At 42.3% G+C, this 20,921-nt stretch overlaps 1 protein-coding gene across 8 annotated transcripts in view; it reads right to left on the bottom strand.

Moving 5' to 3' along the window:
• Positions 1 to 20,921, bottom strand: part of greb1 (growth regulating estrogen receptor binding 1) — a 331,296-nt gene that overhangs the window by 22,679 nt on the left and 287,696 nt on the right. For 7 of the 8 annotated variants that reach the window (XM_043677647.1, XM_043677663.1, XM_043677619.1 and 4 more), the window contains 5 exons: positions 16,986 to 17,112; positions 14,790 to 14,942; positions 13,357 to 13,499; positions 12,098 to 12,259; positions 8,439 to 8,643 (listed from right to left, as the gene is read on the bottom strand). In XM_043677647.1, coding sequence (XP_043533582.1) covers positions 8,439 to 8,643; positions 12,098 to 12,259; positions 13,357 to 13,499; positions 14,790 to 14,942; positions 16,986 to 17,112 — 790 coding nt within the window. The remainder of the gene's footprint in view (positions 1 to 8,438; positions 8,644 to 12,097; positions 12,260 to 13,356; positions 13,500 to 14,789; positions 14,943 to 16,985; positions 17,113 to 20,921) is intronic. The other variant, XM_043677653.1, reaches the window with a different exon arrangement.

Genomic DNA, 20,921 nt, shown 5'->3' on the forward strand with positions numbered 1-20,921 from the left:
TACATATAGGGTTGGATTTAGTAAATCCACTGGAATTTTAAAAAGGCTCTCTCAGACATATGTTGCCAATGTAACTTACATTTGTTGTAAATTCTTCTTCCACCAAAATGTTACAATGCAGAAACAGGACATTCATCTACACAGATCAGCATTTCACATTTTCTTTCTTCAGTCCCACGGAAACAAGATCTGAAGCTAAATTCTAGTATTTCGGGCTCTGTGCGAGTCACATTGAGGTTGTCTGAAGGGGTTCTCACTGCACATATTTTCTCACTAAATCTTACCAAACTCACTGTTTTTATTGCACTTCCCGCTCCTGTGGCATGTATCACGTCTGATTTCTGCCCCGTCAGATCATGCACCATTCCCAGAACAACTCACCATCCACAGGATATCCCAGAGTTGATCAGCATTCCTGGCACCAGTATATCTTTAAAGTCCCATTGTGGACCCAAACAAGCCAATCTGGAGTTGCCTTGCTTGTTTCCTGACCTTTGCCCTGGATATGGCAGACAGGGGCAGATTGTTGCCCCGCTTTGAGGGTAGGTCGTACTGGATGGGGTAGTGCCAATGTAGAGCTTGCTCCTTCCCCCAGCACCAGGAGTGGAGACCATGACAGCTGACTATGCCAGTCTGGTCTGAGGTTGCCATCTCAGCTAAAGCAGTCTCAGCCACCTGGAGGAATGCCCAGCGCTGTAGGAAGAAGGTGAATGACCTTCTCTACTCTGACAGTGTGCCACCATCTTCTCTCCAACACCTCCTACTATCGTTGCTGCTGTACCAACCTCCCATCAAGGCTCATGCTCCACCACATGCACTATTTCCTGCTACATCTACTCTCACTTTCCCCAACCCCAATCAATGACCCTCATGAACTCTGTGCTACTTTCTCACTCACTCCTCCCCATTTGCAGCAACGTGAAGAGCTGTGCCACCCACTTTCACCTCCATCTGTCTCATTCCTCAAGCAGTCCTCAAGAGGGGAGAGAGACTCAAGATGAGTGCTGAGCTCATGTAGCTCCTCGCCCCTTATTTGGAGAGGATCCTGACTCTGCCTTCCCTGAGCAGGATCTGGACTGATATAGGACGCTTCCCTTGACTTGGGAATCCCTAACTGAGGTTTTCTGACAAATAGAACAAGCTTCCTTACAAGCATGCTGCACTAGCAGCACGACAAAACCATAATAATGAGCCTGGTATCTTTGACTGAGGAGGCAAGACAGTGCAAGGCAAGGACTGAGTGAGTGTAATAACAGCAAGTGGAGAGCACAGAGATGCAGTCTGGTCTGGTCCAGGAGCTGAGTGCACATCCCTGAGTGTACAGTGTCCTTGCTGCAGCATTACAATGATAGTAGCTGGTGCAGCATTGAATTGTAACAGCATCAGGAGGTGGATCAGAGATGTGCCAAGAACATTCTTAAAGGTTGGTACATGTTAGATGCCATTGTCTAGTGACTTTGGTGCAGGTGATTGGTGCCCTTGGATGCAAGCCCTGAGATGTTGGTGCCAGTGTCCAATCTGGCGGTCATTCGGTGTTAGTGTCCGATCTGGAGAACATTCAGAGCTAGCGGAAAGCTGAATCTGCCAGGAACTCTCTCTGGTTCCCACGTCCAGTTTCCCGGTGAAGATTTTTGTGACAGTTTGGTAAGTTTGCAAGCAAAACATCATTAAGGTGAGTTGGGCTATCAATGAGGAGTTTATAAGCATTAATTGGCATCATTTGGCAAATTGCCTCTCCTGGCTAGAATCTTGTGAAAAAGTGTAAAGGTTGTGCAAGATAATTTCTATGCAAAGTTGTGCCTTGCAGGACTTCACATTCAACTCTGCCACACGTCGCGACAGAACCCATGGAGGTCAAAACTCTCTGAGATTTCTGCCTCTGGTTATAACTAACTAAAAGGTGACATTCACAGCACAGCCACTAGAGGATGATATACACAACTCATTGAATAATAGCATCAACAGCCTTGATACAACTGACAGTCAGCAATAATTAGTGATCAGTGGGCTGTGGGATAATGCTATATAAGGGCAACTGCTATATCTTTGGAGGTTTTCAGCTATAGGAAGAGGCTGAATAGGCTTGAGCTTTTTTTTTCCTGGAGTGTTGGGAGGCCAAGGGGTGACCTTACAGAGGTTTATAAAATCATGAGGGGCACAGATATAGTGAATAGCCAGGTCTTTTTCCCAGGGTTGGGAGTCCAAAATTAGAGGGTATAGGTTTAAAAAGAGAGGGGAAAGATTTAAAGGGACCTAAAGAGCAACTTTTTCACACAGAGGGTGGTGCGCGTATGGAACACGCTGCCAGAGGAGATGGTGGAGGTGGATGCAATTATAACATTTAAAAGGCATCTTAATGGGTACATGAATAGGAATTGTTTAGAGGGATGTGGTCCAAATGGTGGCAAATGGGTCTAGAACAGTTTAGTGTTATGAAGTTGAAGGCATGTACTGTACCTTTAAGAAAGAGTGAATGCTGTTCTGAACTGAGAGATTATAAGCACCTGCGTATATGACTTGATGGCAGTCCCAGAGTGTGCTAGAAAATTGAAAATATGTAACATTTGGCTGTGAAATCGATACCTGGATTTGGGTTGCTGTTTTGACAACAATTTGAATTTAACCAATCAGTTTAAATTATGCCCCAGGATACTAAAACCCAATTGCGTTTGACTTTATTGTTTTGTCAACATCGAACCAATGAGACAACCGATGCATGGATATAAAAATGCCAGCATTTTCAAAATTGGAGAGGGAGCAACAGCCATCGAGAGACACCTAAGAAATTAGGAAACACTGTCTATCAAAGGTACTTTCTCATATGAAGCATATTCGCAGTAAAAAGAAAGAAGACAATGCAGGTAGATTTTCAGCCAGAAGAAGAAACACACCAAAGATGACAGCAGCTGTGTGGTTTTGAAATTAAGTTGATGAAATTTTAATAAGTGTCTTATTGGAACAGCATATATTATAGTTGGAGGCAGGTAATAAGTGGTTAAGAGAAAGGGCGGGGGGCTGAGAGTTGTGAGTAGTTGTTGCTTAATGCTCACGTTTAGAGTTAAAAAGTAAATTAATGTTATTTTCTTTAAATAGTGGAATTTTGGGAGTTTTCTGTCACTCATATTTTGACAGATTATGAGACGAGATGGGCTTTTCTGGGTTAACTAACAGAGGGGTTCACCGTCATGTCTAAACATTAGGACATCAGGCAAGTTGGACCAAAGGGTCTGCTTCCATATTGTATGACTCTTCCAAAGCAAAATTACTTTTTAAAACTCTTTCTCCCTTCTAGTGTTTAACATACAGTGTAACTACCTAAACATTTCCTTCACTAACAATGTTTACTTTTGAGGTGCTTACCTCAAACATGCTCAATCTATATCACATTAGTCTATCCCGAAATGCTAACTGTAGTTTGGGTGTGTTAGTGCTCCATGGCAGAATGCAATTTTCTTGATTGCCCATCCTTGACTAGAATGTCCACAGTCCTCTGACAATCTCTCAGGTTCTAATTTGCAAGACCAGAAGGATGTTTTAATATTTAGTAATTAGGCACAATAAGAGTAAAGGTAACGATTTTGAAACTCAGAATTTCCTCAAAAATTAATTTGCAAAGAAATGTCAAGTGTTGATTGTCAATGTTTATTAATAAGATTATTTGATATTTCAGAAGTTGGACTTTGAATGATAAAATATACAAAGTAGGACAAAAGCATCTAAAGAGTTTTTATTAGATTAATGTTATCTTATTGTGTTGAAAATAATAGATCTTGGTTACCAGTATGTTTTATTATGTTCAATTTCTTTTTGACAAATTGTTAATATTTGTATACCATTGGAATTATAATGTAACTTAAATATAGGTTGACTGGCACAGAAATATTAAATTTACAAAAAACATTGCATTTCTAAGTCTTTCTCTTCTGAACCTCCACAAGATACCATGATTAGTACAAAATATAATTTATCCAAATTGTTGGTTATTCTATTCCAATGATTGTTACACATAGTTTCACTACAACAATAATAAATTCTCAACCAGTTATGTAGGGTACACTTAACTGATTTTAACTACACTGTGGAGTTTGCACGTTCTCCCCGTGTCTGCGTGGGTTTCCTCCGGGTGCTCCGGTTTCCTCCCACAATCTAAAGATGTGCAGGTCAGGTGAATTGGCCATGCTAAATTGCCCGTAGTGTTAGGTAATGGGTAAATGTAGAGGTGTGGTTGGGCTGCGCTTCGGCGGGTCGGTGTGGACTTGTTGGGCCGAAGGGCCTGTTTCCACACTGTAATGTAATCTAATCTAATCTAAATCTAAAATAAGGCTCCCAATGGAAGACATGTAAACTGTGATTCTTTTCCTGGATTGTGTGCATTATCTGTTAAAATGCTGGTCAAGTTATTTGTATTTGTGTGATAACAAACCTTCAAGAATAAACAAAACTTTGTCTAGCAAATGCATAATGAGGTCAGCCAGGTGGATTTCATTGAATATTACTTCCCTGATTGAGGCTTTTAATCTGGTCCAACAGGGAACCCTGTCTGACAGATATAAACACAAGTGTCAGACACCCTGCCACTCTGGGAGTTGACTCTGATGAGGCTGTACCAGAGTCAAGGACTTTCCCTGTGTAAAGGAAGGGTGACTTGGTGATGGGATACCAGCCTCTGTGGACCTACTTCAGTGGTGACGAGAGTAAAGCACATCCTGAAGAAACTTGATTTGGAGATGAAGGTATTGGACTGGGGTGTACAAAGTTAAAAACAATCACCTGATGAAGGAACAGTGCTCCGAAAGCTAGTGTTTTCAAATAAACCTGTTGGATGAAAACCTGGTGTTGTGTGATTTTTTTAACTCTGAAGAAACTTGCTCACAACAGTCGTCTTTGAGCTGGGGTAAGCATGTCTGGCACCATGCTGTTATTTGAGGTGCTGACTCATTTGTTCATGCTGTTAAAGACTGGACCCAGTAGGTGGAAAGAATACATTATTTCTTCTGGGCAGACAGGGCAGATGTAAAGCAATGAGTAATTCACCTGACAGCTTGTGGACCTGCAGCTTTTATTCCAGTTATTAGGAGCCTAACTTCCCTGAGACACCAGATACTGAAACCTTTCAAGAACTGACAGATTTAGTTAAGAAATATTGCACCCCCAATCCTCCTCTAATTCTGAGATGCTATCAGTTTTACTCGGCAATTTGAGAACAAGGAAAATCATATTAGGATTTTTGACTAGGTTAAACAACTGGCAAAGGAATGTGACTTTGGTATAACCCTTAATGAGATGCTGAGGGAATGGCTCATATGTGAGATTAATGATGTAACCGTGCAAATATGCCTTCCAGCTGCAACTCAGCTGGATTTCAAACAGGCACTACAGTTGGCTTTATCATTGGAAAATGCAGCGAGTAGAACTTATGAGTTGCAGGTTACTTTGATGCAAGTAGACACTCTCGCCAGTCTAACTGAGCTTGGGGAACACCACTTGAGTGAAGATACTTGCATAGCCTCACTCAGGAGCTATCCTGAACAGAGAGACACTAAGTCAGCCTACAGCAAAACTCAAAATCAAAAGCCCAGCCTTGGCCAAATGGTTAAAGTTTCCTTCAGAATCCTAATTAAGTCCTAAGAAAAAAACTTCCTAAAGAAGTCCTAATTATACAGCCATAGGTTTTTCAGGAAGGCCTCAGAACATCAAAGGAGTCAAGGCCAACTTGCATGTTGAACTGGAAGCAATTTCATGATTCTGCAAGGGTCGCCCAATGCCATTCGCCTTACAGGCAAAGGTAGAAGCAGAAATCCAAGGTTGGAAAGCGATAGAATCATCAAACCTGTCCAGTTTGTAGAATGGGCAGCACTGGTCATACTGATTGTGAAGGCTGACGGGTCAGTTCACCTTTGAGGGGATTTCAAACAAATGGTAAACTGCTGTTTGCAGTTGGATAAATACTAAACCCTCACATAGAGGATGAGTCTCTCCTTCACAAACATGAATCCTGCCTACTTGCAATTGTGGTCAGATGAAGATTCCCAGAATAATGTTACAGTTAATACCCATGAGGGTTTGTACCATTTGGGGCATTGTCAGCCTGTGCCATTTTCCTGGACAATGGTAAACATTTTACCAGGTCTCCATTTACTGAGAGGATGCGCTAATATGGGGAATACCAATAAGGAACATTTACAGAACTTGAACATTTCTTAGATGTTTCTTCAAGTGAAAAATATGTTTCCCAGGCACCCCAAGTGACCTACTTGGGCTACAGCGCCAACAAGACTGGGTTCCAGCCCTTAGAAAATAAACTGTGGGTAATCAAAGGTGCCCTGGCTCCAACATCTGTGGGAGCTTAGGTCTTTCCTTGGGCTGGTGAATTATTATGGAAAATTCATCAATAAACTGGCCTGACACCATTGCATCAACTCCTAAAAGAGGGGTCAGCCTTTGAAATGCTTTCAGGCGAGTGAAGAAACAGCTATCATCCTCGAAGGTGTTGGCAAGTGAGATCTGGTATTGAGATGCAATGTCTCCCCAGATGGCATTGGGGCAGAATGAGCTCATAGGTGGCCCCAATGGAGAGGAACGCCTGATAGGCATTCATAGCTTTGGCTATTGCAGAACGTATAGAGAAGGAAGGTTTGGCAGACATATTTGAAGTCAGGAAGTTCTACCAATACGTAAATTTGTAACAATAATGGACCACAAACTCCTACTCGGTCAACCTAAAGAGGACAAGGCAGTGCCACCCATAGCTATATTTGCAAGTTGTAACACTGGCCAGGAGGCCAAGAAGCAAACGCGCATTGAGCTGTCTCCCACTGGCAGATACACCACCACAGGTACTGCCACTGGAATAGTCCGCAATGGATTTAAATTTTTCTGTACACACTTCCAGTCACAGCTGGCAATATTTGACTTTCAACAAAGAAAGATCTGTTCCTGGCAAAACTGAAACAGCTGGTGGTGATGAGGGAAACCAAAGGGCCATCACAACCAGAACTAAAAGCTTTTTTGGACCCAGAGAGACCAGATCACAGTAGAGGCTGGTATATTATTATGGGGAGCAAGAGTGATTGTCCTGAGCAAAGGGCACTGCCAGATTCTGGCTGAACTCCACTAGGGTCATCCAGGGGTTTGCAAAATGAAGTTGCTGGTGAGAAGTTATGTCTGGTGGCCAGGATTGGATGCAGACATAGCCATGTTGGTGGGGCAGTGCCCAGAGTGCCAACGAGGACAGAATTTAATGCCAGCAGCTCCTCCACATTCATGGGAATGGCCAGGTAAATCCTGAACTCAGTTACACGTCAACTATGCAGGTCCTTTCATGGGCTTAAAGTTCTTAAGTCATTGTGGGCATTGTGGGCATGTACTTAAAAGTGGTTGGTCTTACATAAAGTTCATTCATCAAACACAGGATAGGAAAACCGCGCATGTCTTTTGTAATATACAGACTCCTGGAAGTATTGGTCACAGATAATGGGCCATCATTTGCCAGCAGGGAATTTGAGTATTTCCTAAAGTTGAATGGCACTTGAAATATAAGGACAGCTCCACATAATCCATCATCCAATGGTCTGACAGAAAGAGCAGTCGAAACTTTGAAGGCAGGCTTAAAGAAATAGCCAACTGTTTCACGAGCTACCAAACTGCCCCAGTTCCTATTTGATTATGGGACCACCGATCTACATGGGGAATGATCAACGCAAGGTCAGGTCCAGTGATATATAAAGTTCAGGTAGGTACGACGGTCCTGAATAAAAAAGTGAACCACATGAAAGCTGCAAACTCTCAAACGGCGTGGGAGCAAAATGTGTCCGGCTCCTCAGAACAGTCAGAAATACTGGCGGAACTGTGGGTTCTCCTCTCTGTCAAGCGCTGAGACCTCGGAATCTGAGACAGACACAGCAAATGTTGCTGCCTCAACATATTTGCTGGCTAGAGAAGAGAATTAATTTCTTTCGAGATGCTTCGAGTACAAGAGGCAAGCCGCTGTGCATTGCACGCTACCCGTATCAGAGTCAGAGGAATCTGACCTGGTACTAAAACGTCCCAGGAGGAGCCACAAGGGAAAGAACCAACCTATGTCCTCAAACTCTGAAGGGAAGGGATGTAGTGATTATAATGAGGTCAGCCAGATGGATCTAATAGAATATGAGTTCCCTGACTGGGGCTGTTAATCTAGTCCAATCTGGGAACCCTGGCTGACAGATGAGAACAGGAGTGTCAGACACCCTGCCATTCTGGGAGTTGATTCTGATGAGGCTGGACAAAGTGTCAAGGACTTTCAATATGTAAATAAAGGGTGATGAGATACTAGCGGAGTTACTTCAAAATGTTTTTTTTTAATTTGATGAGAAGAAGCAAAACTAACTGTGATTTTACAGAAATTGCTAAATTTAAGGCAAAAAGAAATTTACTTGAATTAATGTTTCAAAACATACCAACTCCAGAGTTGTTGAAGATGCTGGGGAGGACAAGCATGATGTGGTTTGGCCAATATTTCTTATAGACTGCCATCTCATACTCCTTGATCACCAGCACATGCAAGTGGTTGGCACCATCCATAGCATGATATAGATTGAAGAGACCGTGTTCATGACGCCCAGTTGTAGGTGTGAAGACTGGACTCTTTACACAGTCTGGATTCTGGGAAAAATCAAATGTTTTGAATTGTCAGGCTGCGGTTCAATACATTAAGACTGCAATTTACCAATAAATATTATTTTAGCATTTAAGAGCATTGATACTTTAAAATTTTTCTTTATTCTGGACATTGTGTGACTGATTAGGAAAGGAAAGATTTTTTTAAACATCTGCACAAACGTAGAAAGTACCAGGCTAATTCTCATATCCACCCTTCTCTTATATGTGAAATTAAACAGCTGAAATCTCACCATTCACCTTGTAGAAACCTTCATAACATTGAAGATGTATTTACACATACATGTGCGATGCTAAGGCATATAAGACTATGGGTCAAGTGCTGGAAAATGAGATTAGAATCATTAGGTGGTTATTTTTAACCAGGGCAGACTAAATAGGTCAAAGGATCAGGGTCCTCTCTGACTCTATGACATTCCGAGGCAAATAGACATTGCCCAGGGAAGATGTCAAAATATTCTAAAACTTGAGGTCCTTCTAATTAAATTGCCGCCATATTCCTCATGCAATATCATCAGAAACTATTTTTTCTCTCCATATACTAAGTCATTCCAGACCAGAATCTGATCATCTATGTTCACACTAATCACTGCAGCAATATTGTTGACAGTTTGACAGTGAGGCTGGTGTGCACCCGCAAAGAGAGGTTATTGTCCCTCTGTGGCTTTGGAGTTCAAAACCTTTCAATGGACCAACAAACTCAAAACCGAACCAGGATCAAGGTGAGGTAGCGTCAAATGAGCACAAATAAAAACATATCACTTCAGATTTGGCAGCCAGCTTATTTCTCACAAAAACTGTGAGATAAACGGTAAAGTCACCATAGTCCTATCGGACTACAGGGCTGTTCTGTATTTAGGAAGAGACAACTGTGATAACTTAACTGAACAGTCACCACACCTCAGATGAGGTGAGAGGTTGAGAAGGAGAGACCTTCATGGTAATCTTTAGCTGGTGCAAGAATTGAACCCACTTTGTTGGCATTGTCTATGTCACAAACTAGTCATTCTAGTTAACCGACCCCAGTGTGAAACAAAAACAACAAACAACAAACAGCCTTATCTATTTTTGCCAGTACGTAATAGCCTGCTTAAAATCAGTGTCAATCTGTTTTCCATTTACACGTAGGAGGACATACAAGGAAAAAAAAGGTAAGTATTTCTCAGAATTGGTGAAGTAGCACCAAATGACCTATGGGTTTTGACATGCAAGATCATCAGCAACACCCAGACATTTCCAACTGAAAGAGACATTTTTCATGGAAATACTTTTTAACAACACAGATCATATGGGTTTCAGGGAGAGCTTGCCAACTGGAAACAAAATTGGCTCTATGTAGGAGGGTGATGCTGGAGGGTTGTTTTTCCAACTGGAAGCCTGTGACCAATAGGATTCCATAGAGATTGGCACTGGGTCAACTTCTGGGCAAGTGGGGCTATTTTAGTTTGGGATTATGGTTGGCCTGGTCTGGTGGCACTGAAGGGTTTGTTTCCATGAAGTATGACTCTATGATCATTTCCCCCATGTGTCACAATGCTGGTCTGGTACAACGTTACTTTGCCCTTGAGGTTTTTTTCAGAGAGGGGATAGTTGGCCAGGCTCCATCGTGTCTGAAGTTTGAATGGTTCACTGGGGCCTTGTTGTTTACCCTAACAGATAGTGCTTCAGGCCAAAAGTTTGAAAGATCTTTTGAAACGTGGTATAGTCAAGGGGAGTGGCCAGCTCTCTAGCTGTGCGGTTCAATTCAGTTCGAGGGGGAGTTGCGTAAGATTCACAGGGGAAACTGGAAACATTCTCTCTGTCCTTCAGTCCTTGTGATGCTGAACTTTGAGTTGCTTGCGCCATTGTTTCCTGTTTGTGCTAAGGTATATGTGTATTGGGGCTGTTGCAAGTATTTTCAGAACAACATCATTAAGTCAGGTTTGGATAGGATAAGTTATCTGGGATTCTGTTTTCTGTTCTTTGTGTTTCATTCCGTAATTTAGTAAATAAATTTGGTTTGTTTAAAACCTGGTAGTTGACCCAGCTAATTTACTCCGGGAATATCCACTATATATATAGTTAAAACAAATAGTAAAGTTACAGTCTGTGCTACCTGCTTAAAAATGTTTTGAAGGGTCTGGTCTAGCCCATAACACCTGTAAAGGTCATTTTTTTTTAAAACCCTCAGATCGGTAGAGTTCCTATCTTGTTTGCAACAAGAGCCAATTTATGTTTACTCCTTCCTTTAAAACAACTACAAGTAATAGTCACTTTAATTGAGCTTTTGTATAACTGGTACAAAAGAAACTCCCATCAGCCATTAGCAGTGTCTTCCCACACTGTTCTTTGCTGCTCATGCCTTCTGAACAAACCACTTCACAGGCGTTGGATACCTGGTACATATGGAAAACTAGAGACAAAATCAAAAATATGATAGAAAATGTTAAAACTGCCACAGAACTAACTACATACACATATCATACAGGCTGTTAGCTCTTGTCCCAACAGGACAAAGCTATAGGGCGACGATGTTCTCATTTTAAAAAGGCTATTTTGTCCTTGGTTCTTTTTTTCAAGAGATGTCGTAAAGGCAGAGGTGCTGAAATGGCTCAGAAACAGCCTAGTTCAACAATGGTAAGAGAGTGGCCAGTTCTCTCCCAGTTCGGGTTACTTCTAGTTTGGTTTAGTTGTAGCAGAGAAGCTGCTGGTAGGAGGCACAGAAGCTGCAACAGTGCAAAAAGGTTCCTTGCTTCAGCAGATGATCCCTGACTGACTTCTTTCTCTGAAACCTCTCCTGCCTGTGAGAACCTGTGTTTGAATTTACCTTTTGCCAAGGGGTGTGTTGATGGGATGTTGCGGGAATTGGAACAGCTCCTTAGTTAAGTTGCTGTATTGAGTCGGCTGAGCTTTCAAATAGTGTATTGTAAACTCAGTTTTATTTTGTTCGGGTTTCAACTGTGGTGTTTAAATAAATTGTTTTGCTCAAAGTTGAGTGGTTTGACCAGCTGCATCAGACCTGGAACACCCACTTCACACCTGCTTTTAAAATAAGAAAAAGATTAGGGTCTGGGTTGCCCTCTTAAAATATTTTAAGCTTGCCCATAACAATAGTGTTATAATTTACAGGTATTCTGCAAAAATCATTGGGTTTAGAAGGTTATGGGCTAAATGTTGGCAAATGGGATGAAGTTAGTTTAGGATATGTGGTTGGCATGGATGGGTTGGTCTGAAGGTTCAATTTCCGTGCTCTGTGATTTTATGACCTCAATCTATAGGTGCTCCTCTCAGCAACTTCTACAGACATGCAAGTATAAATATTCAAGCTGCCTGCAAACATTAGTAACAGGTCAGGCATTGAAAATAAAATCCAACTACCCTTCAGCCAACCCTTCATCATTAGCACAACTAATGGAAATAAAATGGTTTATTCTGTGAAGAGCCCAAGATAATTTCTCACCTTGTCAGTAAGAAGTGGTAACCTCATACTTTCCAACTGCCTTCCAGGTTGACTGAAAATAAAATTCTGTTCCTTTGATTTGGGAATAATAAAATGGAGCTGGACCTCCTCCCCCAGCATCGAGCAGGAAAAGGTGAAGGCGTGGAGTGTGGCATCATATGGCTAACGGATAAAACAAAATAGCGAAATTAATTCTTAACTTATTGTAGCAAGCAAAAGAAATAATTCTTTATTCCACTTTATACCTATCTCTTTGAAACACTGTAAAAATAATCCAACAACATATACTATTCATACTGTCTCTTGCCAAAGTGCCCCTCCTTCACTATTTTTAAGCTTGCACTTTTGTCCAAGTCCAACCGCAGATTCAGTTTCCCCAAAGTATCAGATCATCAGGCCTGGGCAGTGAAAGCTCTCCATAGACAATGCAACTTCTTGTGATTCCACTTTCCTGATCTAAAAGGAGCTCTCTCAATGAGCCAGGCCAGCCACACATAACTTGCCAGTGTTCAATGAGCGGTTTATGAAAGGCATGAGAGACTCGTGTCAGATTAATTAAATCAGGGAGGTTGCATTAAATCACGAATTGCATGTAAAATGCACTTTAAAAGTATTTGAGGTCCCTGCTGCTAATGGACAAGTTTCCTGCTTACTTACTGTCCACCAGCAACTTAATTAGAAACCTCCTGCATGTCTCTTAAGAGCATGCTTGCCATCTTTTGTGCTCTAAAATCTAGACCCTTCTATGTATCAGTTAGTATTGTCTGGTCAAAGTGATGTGATTTCTTACAGATACCATTAGATAAATCCTGCAACCACTGTGAAGTCTATAAGAAAATGATTCATGTTGTCCCAACTTTTAAAAGGAATATTTTAAAAGGTTTTCATTTGGCCAACTTGCTTGGATAAATTTTGTGAGCAGACTTCAAACTAATATATGTTAATTAATTTAAATGCTTACCTGTGCTATTGTTCCTATAAATTACAAACCACAAATAAACCTGTCTGATAATACTGTTTTGACAGAAATTGATTGATAATATCAGTCTTCCAAGTATGCATGCAGTATACCCTTCCATACTATGATAGAAATGGGACATGCTACATTAATTTATCTTTGCTTTATGTAGAGCCTCAGCTTGCTAATAACACTGGATCTCTTACTTTGCGAACAAGAAAGTTTGTAGAGTAGTGACATGTGTCTTTACTGTCTAGATTTCAAGAAAACAGTACTGTAGATACCCTTGCCATACACATACCTGGCATCTGGGATTGAAACCCATGTATTCATGACACTGCTCGCAGTGATGGTAAGTGTTATAGGCAGCATACTTGGACAGCCTCATACGTGTTGTTTGGCGTCGCAGATAGATGTCATCCTCTTTCTTATTAGCTTTATATCCTGTTAAGTTAAGGAACTTTGGTAAGCAACATGTGGAAACATGGAGGATAGGTTTTCCTAATTTGTCTGTCCATCGTGACGCTCATTCTCTTGGGAGTGCTAACTTTTATCTATTCATTTAGCTAAAAGGCAATTCTGGGCATGCACCGCTAACAGGAAGGCTCCAATTTGGGAATGCAAATTTGTGGAACAATCCTGACACCTGTAACAGTATATAACTAAATGTACATTGCAATCTTGATGAAAATCAATGTGGAGAAGATGTTTAGGCCATATCACTTAATTTTCTACAATTCTTATCCTGGGGATCCACTAATTCCCAGTTAAAATCACCAGTATGTATTCTCAACAATTAAATGAAAGATGAGATGCAGAAAGTTGTGATATTTCCAGTCTTGGTTTAAAGCAGGTAATTCTAACCTATAATAAATATTGCCCAAGTAGCTGAATCTGGGCCTATAGCTCCTCTTGCTCTCTTCCAAGTTCAAGGCATTTCAGGCAAGTGGCAAACCCATAAGAGACACAGAAGATTTATTTTGAAAGGTAATAATAAGCCGTAGAAACATTTGATTCTGTATAACACGAATACAACACAAATTTTGTTGACCAGAACCTGAGATTTGCATGTCCCAGTCCTATTTATTTGAAACATCCAGCTCTTCTGAGTGCCAATTGCAAGTTCAAAAGGTATCTGGATGGGTACATGAAGAGGATAGATTTAGAGGGCCAAATGCAGGTAAATGGGACTAGATTAATTTAGGATATCTGGTTGGCATGGACAAATTGGACTAAAGGGTCAATTTCTGAACTGTACAACCCAATGATTTTATGACTCTTATAGGCCATCTTCCTTCAAACATTAATTTTGAGAAGCACACAAAATAGAAGTAAGTACAGCAAAGGTACAGTTCCTACTCTAATGTTAACCTTTACTTAACACCCCTACACACTAGGATTCATTTCCAAATCTTTTCAAAATTTTGTATGCGGTACCACGAGTCCCCAACAAATGGTGGCCTTTAGTCCTACTTTTAGTGTCTCTCTGATTGTAATTTGGAGATGCCAGTGTTGGACTGGGGTGTACAATGTAAAAAAAAATCACACAACACCAGGCTATAGTCCAACAGGTTTATTTCCACAACCACCTGACAAAGGAGCAGCGCTCCAAAAGCTAGTGCTTCCAAATAGGCCTGTTGGACCATAACCTGGTGTTGTATGATTTTTAACTCTGATTGCAATCATTTTTAATGGTAATGCATTGGCAGAATTCAATTAAAAGAAAAAATTAACCTTTGTTATTTACAAGGTCCCTTGAGTAAACTGGACTTGCATCTTCATACTTTGGATCATGAACAGTGTAATCAAATGACAATTTACTGAAACTCTCCAAATCAGGCCATGGCAAGCTCTCTTTCTGTTGTAGGGAAAAACCTTCTTTGGGTTCTAAAAGATAAAACAAAAATAAACAAGAACATTTTGCTCCCCCAGAGTGATTCAGACAGTGAACGTGTTGCTCGGATTACATTTTATGCGGCTTCATGCCTCTCATTGTAAAAATAGGACCCACTTGCGTGAGTTACAAAAGCAGAATCATGAGCCAAGCAGCCAGCCTGTGTCACCCAACAACCACCTTTCAGTTTCTCCTCATAGTTCAACAGCAGGTCACACAGCGGACTGCTGGACTATGGAGATACAAAGCCTGCTCCGTGAGACCAAATGTAAACTTAAGGAACAACTGACCGAGCATCGCAGCCGGGTCCGCAGGGGCTGACCGAACCTCCCAGTCACCGCCCATTTCCAATTCCCCCAACCACTCCCGTCCTTGGCGTCTTCCATTGTCAAAATAGACCACAGCTCCTATTGGAGGAACAACACCTCATCTTCCACCTGGGCAGCCTGTAGCCTGGAGGACTATATATTGAGTTCTCTAATTTCAATTAACCCCCCTCCCCATCCCGTGACTCCCTTCCCAGCCCCTCCTCCTCCCTTCCATTGCTCCCTGCGACCAACCGGATTCATTCCTCCCACTGACCAACCAGGTCGTCCCCTCTATCTGTCATCACCTATCCCCACTTCACCACCCTTCCCCCACTGCTCTCTTTTTATGCAGCTCCTCCCAGACCACCCCCAGTCCTGAAAGAAGGGTTACACCCGAAATGTTGACTTCTCCACTGCCTGATGCTGCCTGGCTTGCTGTGTCCTTCCAACCTCTTGCCTGTCTACTTTGGATTCCAGCATCTGCAGTTTTTTTGTCTCTAACCATGATACTGAACACTGACTTGAGCATTAAGCGAATGGAAGTCCTTAGCGAATACAGTAGTTTTCTCAGTTTAAACAGGAGATGGACTGGGAGTACCTTGATTGTGTAAGGGTCATAAGATTCCACTCACCCACTTCCATTTCCCACCACTGCCTGTCATCTAAAACCCATCAGCAACAAAGCAGGAAGGAGCCTCTAACTGGGCAACACAGTGGCTCAGTGGTTAGCACTCCTGCCTCACAGCACCAGGGTCCCAGGTTCGATTCCAGCCTCGGGTGACTGTCTGTGTGGAGTTTGCACATTCTTTCCGTGTCTGTATGGGTTTGCTCCGGTTTCCTTCCACAGTCCAAAGATGTGCAGGTCAGGTGAATTGGCCATGCTAAATTGCCCATAGGTGCATTAGTCAGAGGGAAATGGGTCTGGGTGGATTACTCTTCAGAGGGTCGGTGTGGACTTGTTAGGCCGAAGGACCTGATTCCACACTGTAGAGAATCTGATCGTTCATTGGTCACTTAGGCCCCTCAACGTTTCTTACCCACCTCACATAAAATCATAGCACTATCGGGGGCAGGAAAGTCACCTGCAGAATATAATGGACAACTCTCCTGTAAAACAAGGTGTCCCTGCAGAAGGTGAGAGGGGGCTGTACAATTCTGCCCTGTGTAATGCAGATGTGTCTACTTCTAATGTGAAGCTGATTCGCTCTTTTCTTAAAAAAACTGAATCCTAAGGTCACAGAGAGGATACAGATGTCTAGCTTCTATGTCAAATAGCTGGCTCTGTTTTTTTGTGGTTTTCCAAGTATGATATAACAATTACATAGATTAGATTACTTACAGTGTGAAAACAGGCCCTTCGGCCCAACAAGTCCACACTGACCCGCCGAAGCGTAACCCACCCAGACCCATTCCCCTACATTTACCTCTTCACCTAACACTACAGGCAATTTAGCCTAGCCATTTTACCTAACCTGCACTTTTTTTTTGAATTGTGGGAGGAAACCAGAGCACCCGGAGGAAACCCACGCTGACACGGGGAGAATGTGCAAACTCCACACAGAGAGTCGCCTGAGGCAGGAATTGAACCTGGGTCTCTGGCGCTGTGAGGCAACAGTGCTAACCACTGTGCCACCATGCCGCCCAATATTTGAAACTTTAATGAAATACATGTTCTTATTACTAATGATAACATTATAGACACAATGTAAAGATCATGCCAGAGTCTACCTGGAGAACAAAGCAAGCACTCACTGAGGTTAATTTCTTCTTCATCATAAACATCTACCTCCATCAGTCGAATCAACATTCTTGATAAAATACTAAGGAACTGCAGATAGGCTCCTGTCTTCCCCACCTGAGAACAAAGATTTGCATTAAAGAAACAAAGCATGTTCACAAAACAAAATACATTAAGACACTGGCCTTCTGCAGCCAATGAAGCACAATATGGTTGGAGAAGGTGCAGACCTATGTTTATCTTGAAGGTGTGTGGTCAGTTTTAAAACTGCATTAGAATGCAAAAACAAGATAAAAACTTTTGTCCTAAGTGACCATCAAGTCGACAGCACAGTTGCTCCACCTAAAGACTGATGTCAGACTGGAATCTGAGAGAAGTTAGCAACTGGAATTAAGTGGTTGTTTTTGACAGACTGCTGTAGACCTCTATGATTCTATGACTTTTCTGAATCGAAGCAGTGATTTCTGAGCATGCAATGGACACTAAGCTGCAGCTGTTTAACAACAGCCTCATGATTTCTGGTACAGGTACATAGAAAACAGATTGCCAACAGTTGACTCTCTCCCTCATGGAACTGTACAATTTTACCATCCAGGACACAGCCACAGGTTCCACTGCACCTTTTCCAGCTCCCTGAAACACTGATTCTATACTTCTTAAACTATTTTGCCACTTCCCTTTCATCATTGTTTCCTATTGGACATTCCACATCCCAAAATCCTGGTATCACATCTTTGGAGTCAGAAGGATGTATACTCATTATCACTCTGCACCAACTTGAGAAGAGATGTTCTGCAAATGTTGTATGCAGACCGTGCTGCACTACTGATTGCTGGTACTACCTCTTCATTGAGATGTTAAACCAAAGCCACTTTTGTCGTGGATGTAAGGGATCATGGGACACAAGTTTTCAGAACAGCAAGGGAGTTATCCATTGTATCCTAAACATTTACTCTCCACAAAGTTTACTGAAAATACAGATGATCTAGATTTTATATCTTTGCTGGTTGTGTGAACTTGTGGTTTGTAAATCTAAGTTTTCTCCCATAAACTACAATTGTGACTACACTTCATTATCTGAATTCCTATCTTTACACAATTCTAAACCTTTTCGTTCCTTCACATTAAAATCTAACTTTTCTGTGTTGCTTTGGTGATTGTAAATGTCTTTTGTAAATGTTCTCTTGACAAAATAACTAAGTCAAAATAAGCATTAGTGTCGTGACTTCACCTAATGAAGGAGCAGCACTCCAAAAGCTTGTCAAATAAACCTGTTGGACTATAACCTGGTGTCATGTGACTTCTGAAAATTAGCATTACAGAGCATGTCGCCTTATAATAACACAATTTACAATTAAATGTAATTGATAAGTTATCAGAATTTGAGGGGCAGGATTTTCTTAATCCTGAAGTCGAAAGTTATGATGCTGCAAAAACACAGCAGGTCACACAGCATCCGAGAAGCAGCAAAGTCGACATTTCAGGAAGAAGCTTATGTCCGAAACGTTGACTCTCCTGCTCCTCGGGTGCTGCCTGACCTAATGTGCTTTTCCAGCGCCATACTTTTTGGCTCTGATCTTCAACATCTGCAGTCCTCACTTTCTCCTCATCACTGGTGTGACAAGAGTATTGGCAGGAATGGTGAAAAAATAGGGTGAATATGAAAATTGACGATTTCCCAATCCCAATAAATACTTTGCAGATTTTCCTTGCTTAGAGATTTCAAAATTTCACCATGAGGTGAGAATTCCCTTCCTTCCAAATATTTGCATCTCATTCAAGCCTCAATGTGCCCTATTTATATTCCATTTTTGTTTCTCCTCTACCAAGAAACTAGGTGGCACGAATTCCCAACAGGTAAACCAGAGCAGAAACCTGGCAAAAGCAGCTCACAAATGCCTGGGCCTGGCCACCATTGCAACTGCTTCTTCACAATAACATCACTGCATCCTCCATGGGCACCATCCTCTTCACTCCTTCATCCACACAACCCTACACAGGCAAACCATCAACTTCACCACACCTTGGAGCAACTCAGACCCTACCCTCAGGCCTTCAACACTTGGAGCTGATGGGGCACCTCCAACTTGCATGCTTCTGCCAGGTTTTTAAAAAAAATTATTGTAGGATGTGGGTGTCGCTGGTTGGGCCCACATATATTGCCCATTCCTAGTTGCCCTTGAGAAGGTGGTGGTGAGCTGCCTTCTTGAACCCTGCAGCCCATCTGCTGTGGGTTGACCACAATGGCATTAGGGAGGGAATTCCAGGATTTTGACCCATTGACAGTGAAGGAACGGCAATGTATTTCCAACTCAGGATGTTGAGTGGCTTGGAGGGGAACTTGAAGGTGGCCGTTTGGGAAGTGCTGTCTGAGGATGTTTGGTGAATTTCTGCAGTGCATTTTGATGATGAACATTGGTGGTGGAGGGAGGGAGTGGTTGTGGATGTGGTGCCAATCAAGTGGGCTGCTTTGTCCTGGATGGTATGAAGCTTCCTGAGTGTTGTTTAAGTTACATTCATCTAGGCAAGTGGCAAGTATTCCATCACATTCCTGACTTGTGCCTTATAGAAGGTGGATAGGCTTTTGAGAGTCAGAACGTGAGTTACTCACCACAGTATTCCTAACCTCTGATGTGCTCTTGAAGCCACTGTGTTAATGTAGTGAGTCCAGTTGAGTTTCTGGTCAATAGTAACCTCAGAATATCGATAGTGGGTGATTCAGTGATGGTAACACCACTGAACGTCAAGGGGCAATGATTAGATTGCCTCTTATTGGTGATGATCATAGCCTGGTATTTGTGTGGTGGGAATATTATTTGCCACTTGTCAGCCCAGGCCTGGATATAATTCAGATCTTGTTGCATTTGAACATGGTCTGCTTTGGTATCTGAGGAGTCGGGAATGATGCTGAAGATTGTGCAATCTTTGGCAAACATCCCCACTGCTGACTATATGATGGAGTGAAGGTCATTGATGAAGCAGCGAAGATGGTTGGGCTGAGGCGACTACCCTGAGGAATTCCTGCAGAGATGTCCTGGAGCTGAGATGACTGACCTCCAACAACCACGACCATCTTCCCATGTACCAGGTATAACTCCAAACACTGGAGAGTTTGCCCCCTGATTCCAATTGACTCCAGTTTTGCCAGGGCTTCTTGATGCTACACTTGGTCAAATGCAGCCTTGATGTCGGGGGCTGTCACTTTCACCTTACCTCTGGAATTCAGCTCTTTTGCCCGTGATTGAACCAAGGCTGTAATGAGATCAGGAGCTGACTGCCCCTGGCAGAACCCAAACTGGGCATCATTGAGCAGGTTATTGCTGAGCAGATGCTGCTTGTTGGCACTGTTGATAACACCTTCCATCACTTTACTGATGACTGAGAGTAGGCTGATGGGCAGTAAGTGGACAGGTTGGATTTGTCCTGATCTTTAAGTACAGGACGGACCTGGACAATTCTCCACATTGTTGGGTAGATATCAGCATTGTTACGGCACTGGAACAGCTGGGTGAGAGGAGTGGTAAGTCATGGAGCACAAGTCTTCAGTATTATTGTTGGAATGTTGTCAGGACCCATGGCCTTTGCAGTATCCAGTGTCTCCAACCGTTTCTTGATATTACGTGGCGTGAGTGAAATTGACTGAAGACTGGGACCTGTGATGCTGGGGACCACGAGAGGAGGCCGGATCACCCATTCGGCACTTCTGGCTGAAGTTCCAGCCTTCTCTTTCACACTGATGTGCTGGGCTGTTCCGTCAGTGAGGATGGGGATACTTGTGGGGCATCCTCCTCTAATGAGTTGTTTAATTATCCACCACCATTCATGACTGGATGGAGCAGGACTACAGAGCTTAGATCTGATCCATTGGTTATGGGATCGCTTAGCTCTGTCTATCACTTGCTGCTTACGCTGTCTGGCACACAAGT

This window comes from Chiloscyllium plagiosum, chromosome 3 (genome assembly GCF_004010195.1).
Source record: "Chiloscyllium plagiosum isolate BGI_BamShark_2017 chromosome 3, ASM401019v2, whole genome shotgun sequence".
Taxonomy (NCBI): domain Eukaryota; kingdom Metazoa; phylum Chordata; class Chondrichthyes; order Orectolobiformes; family Hemiscylliidae; genus Chiloscyllium; species Chiloscyllium plagiosum.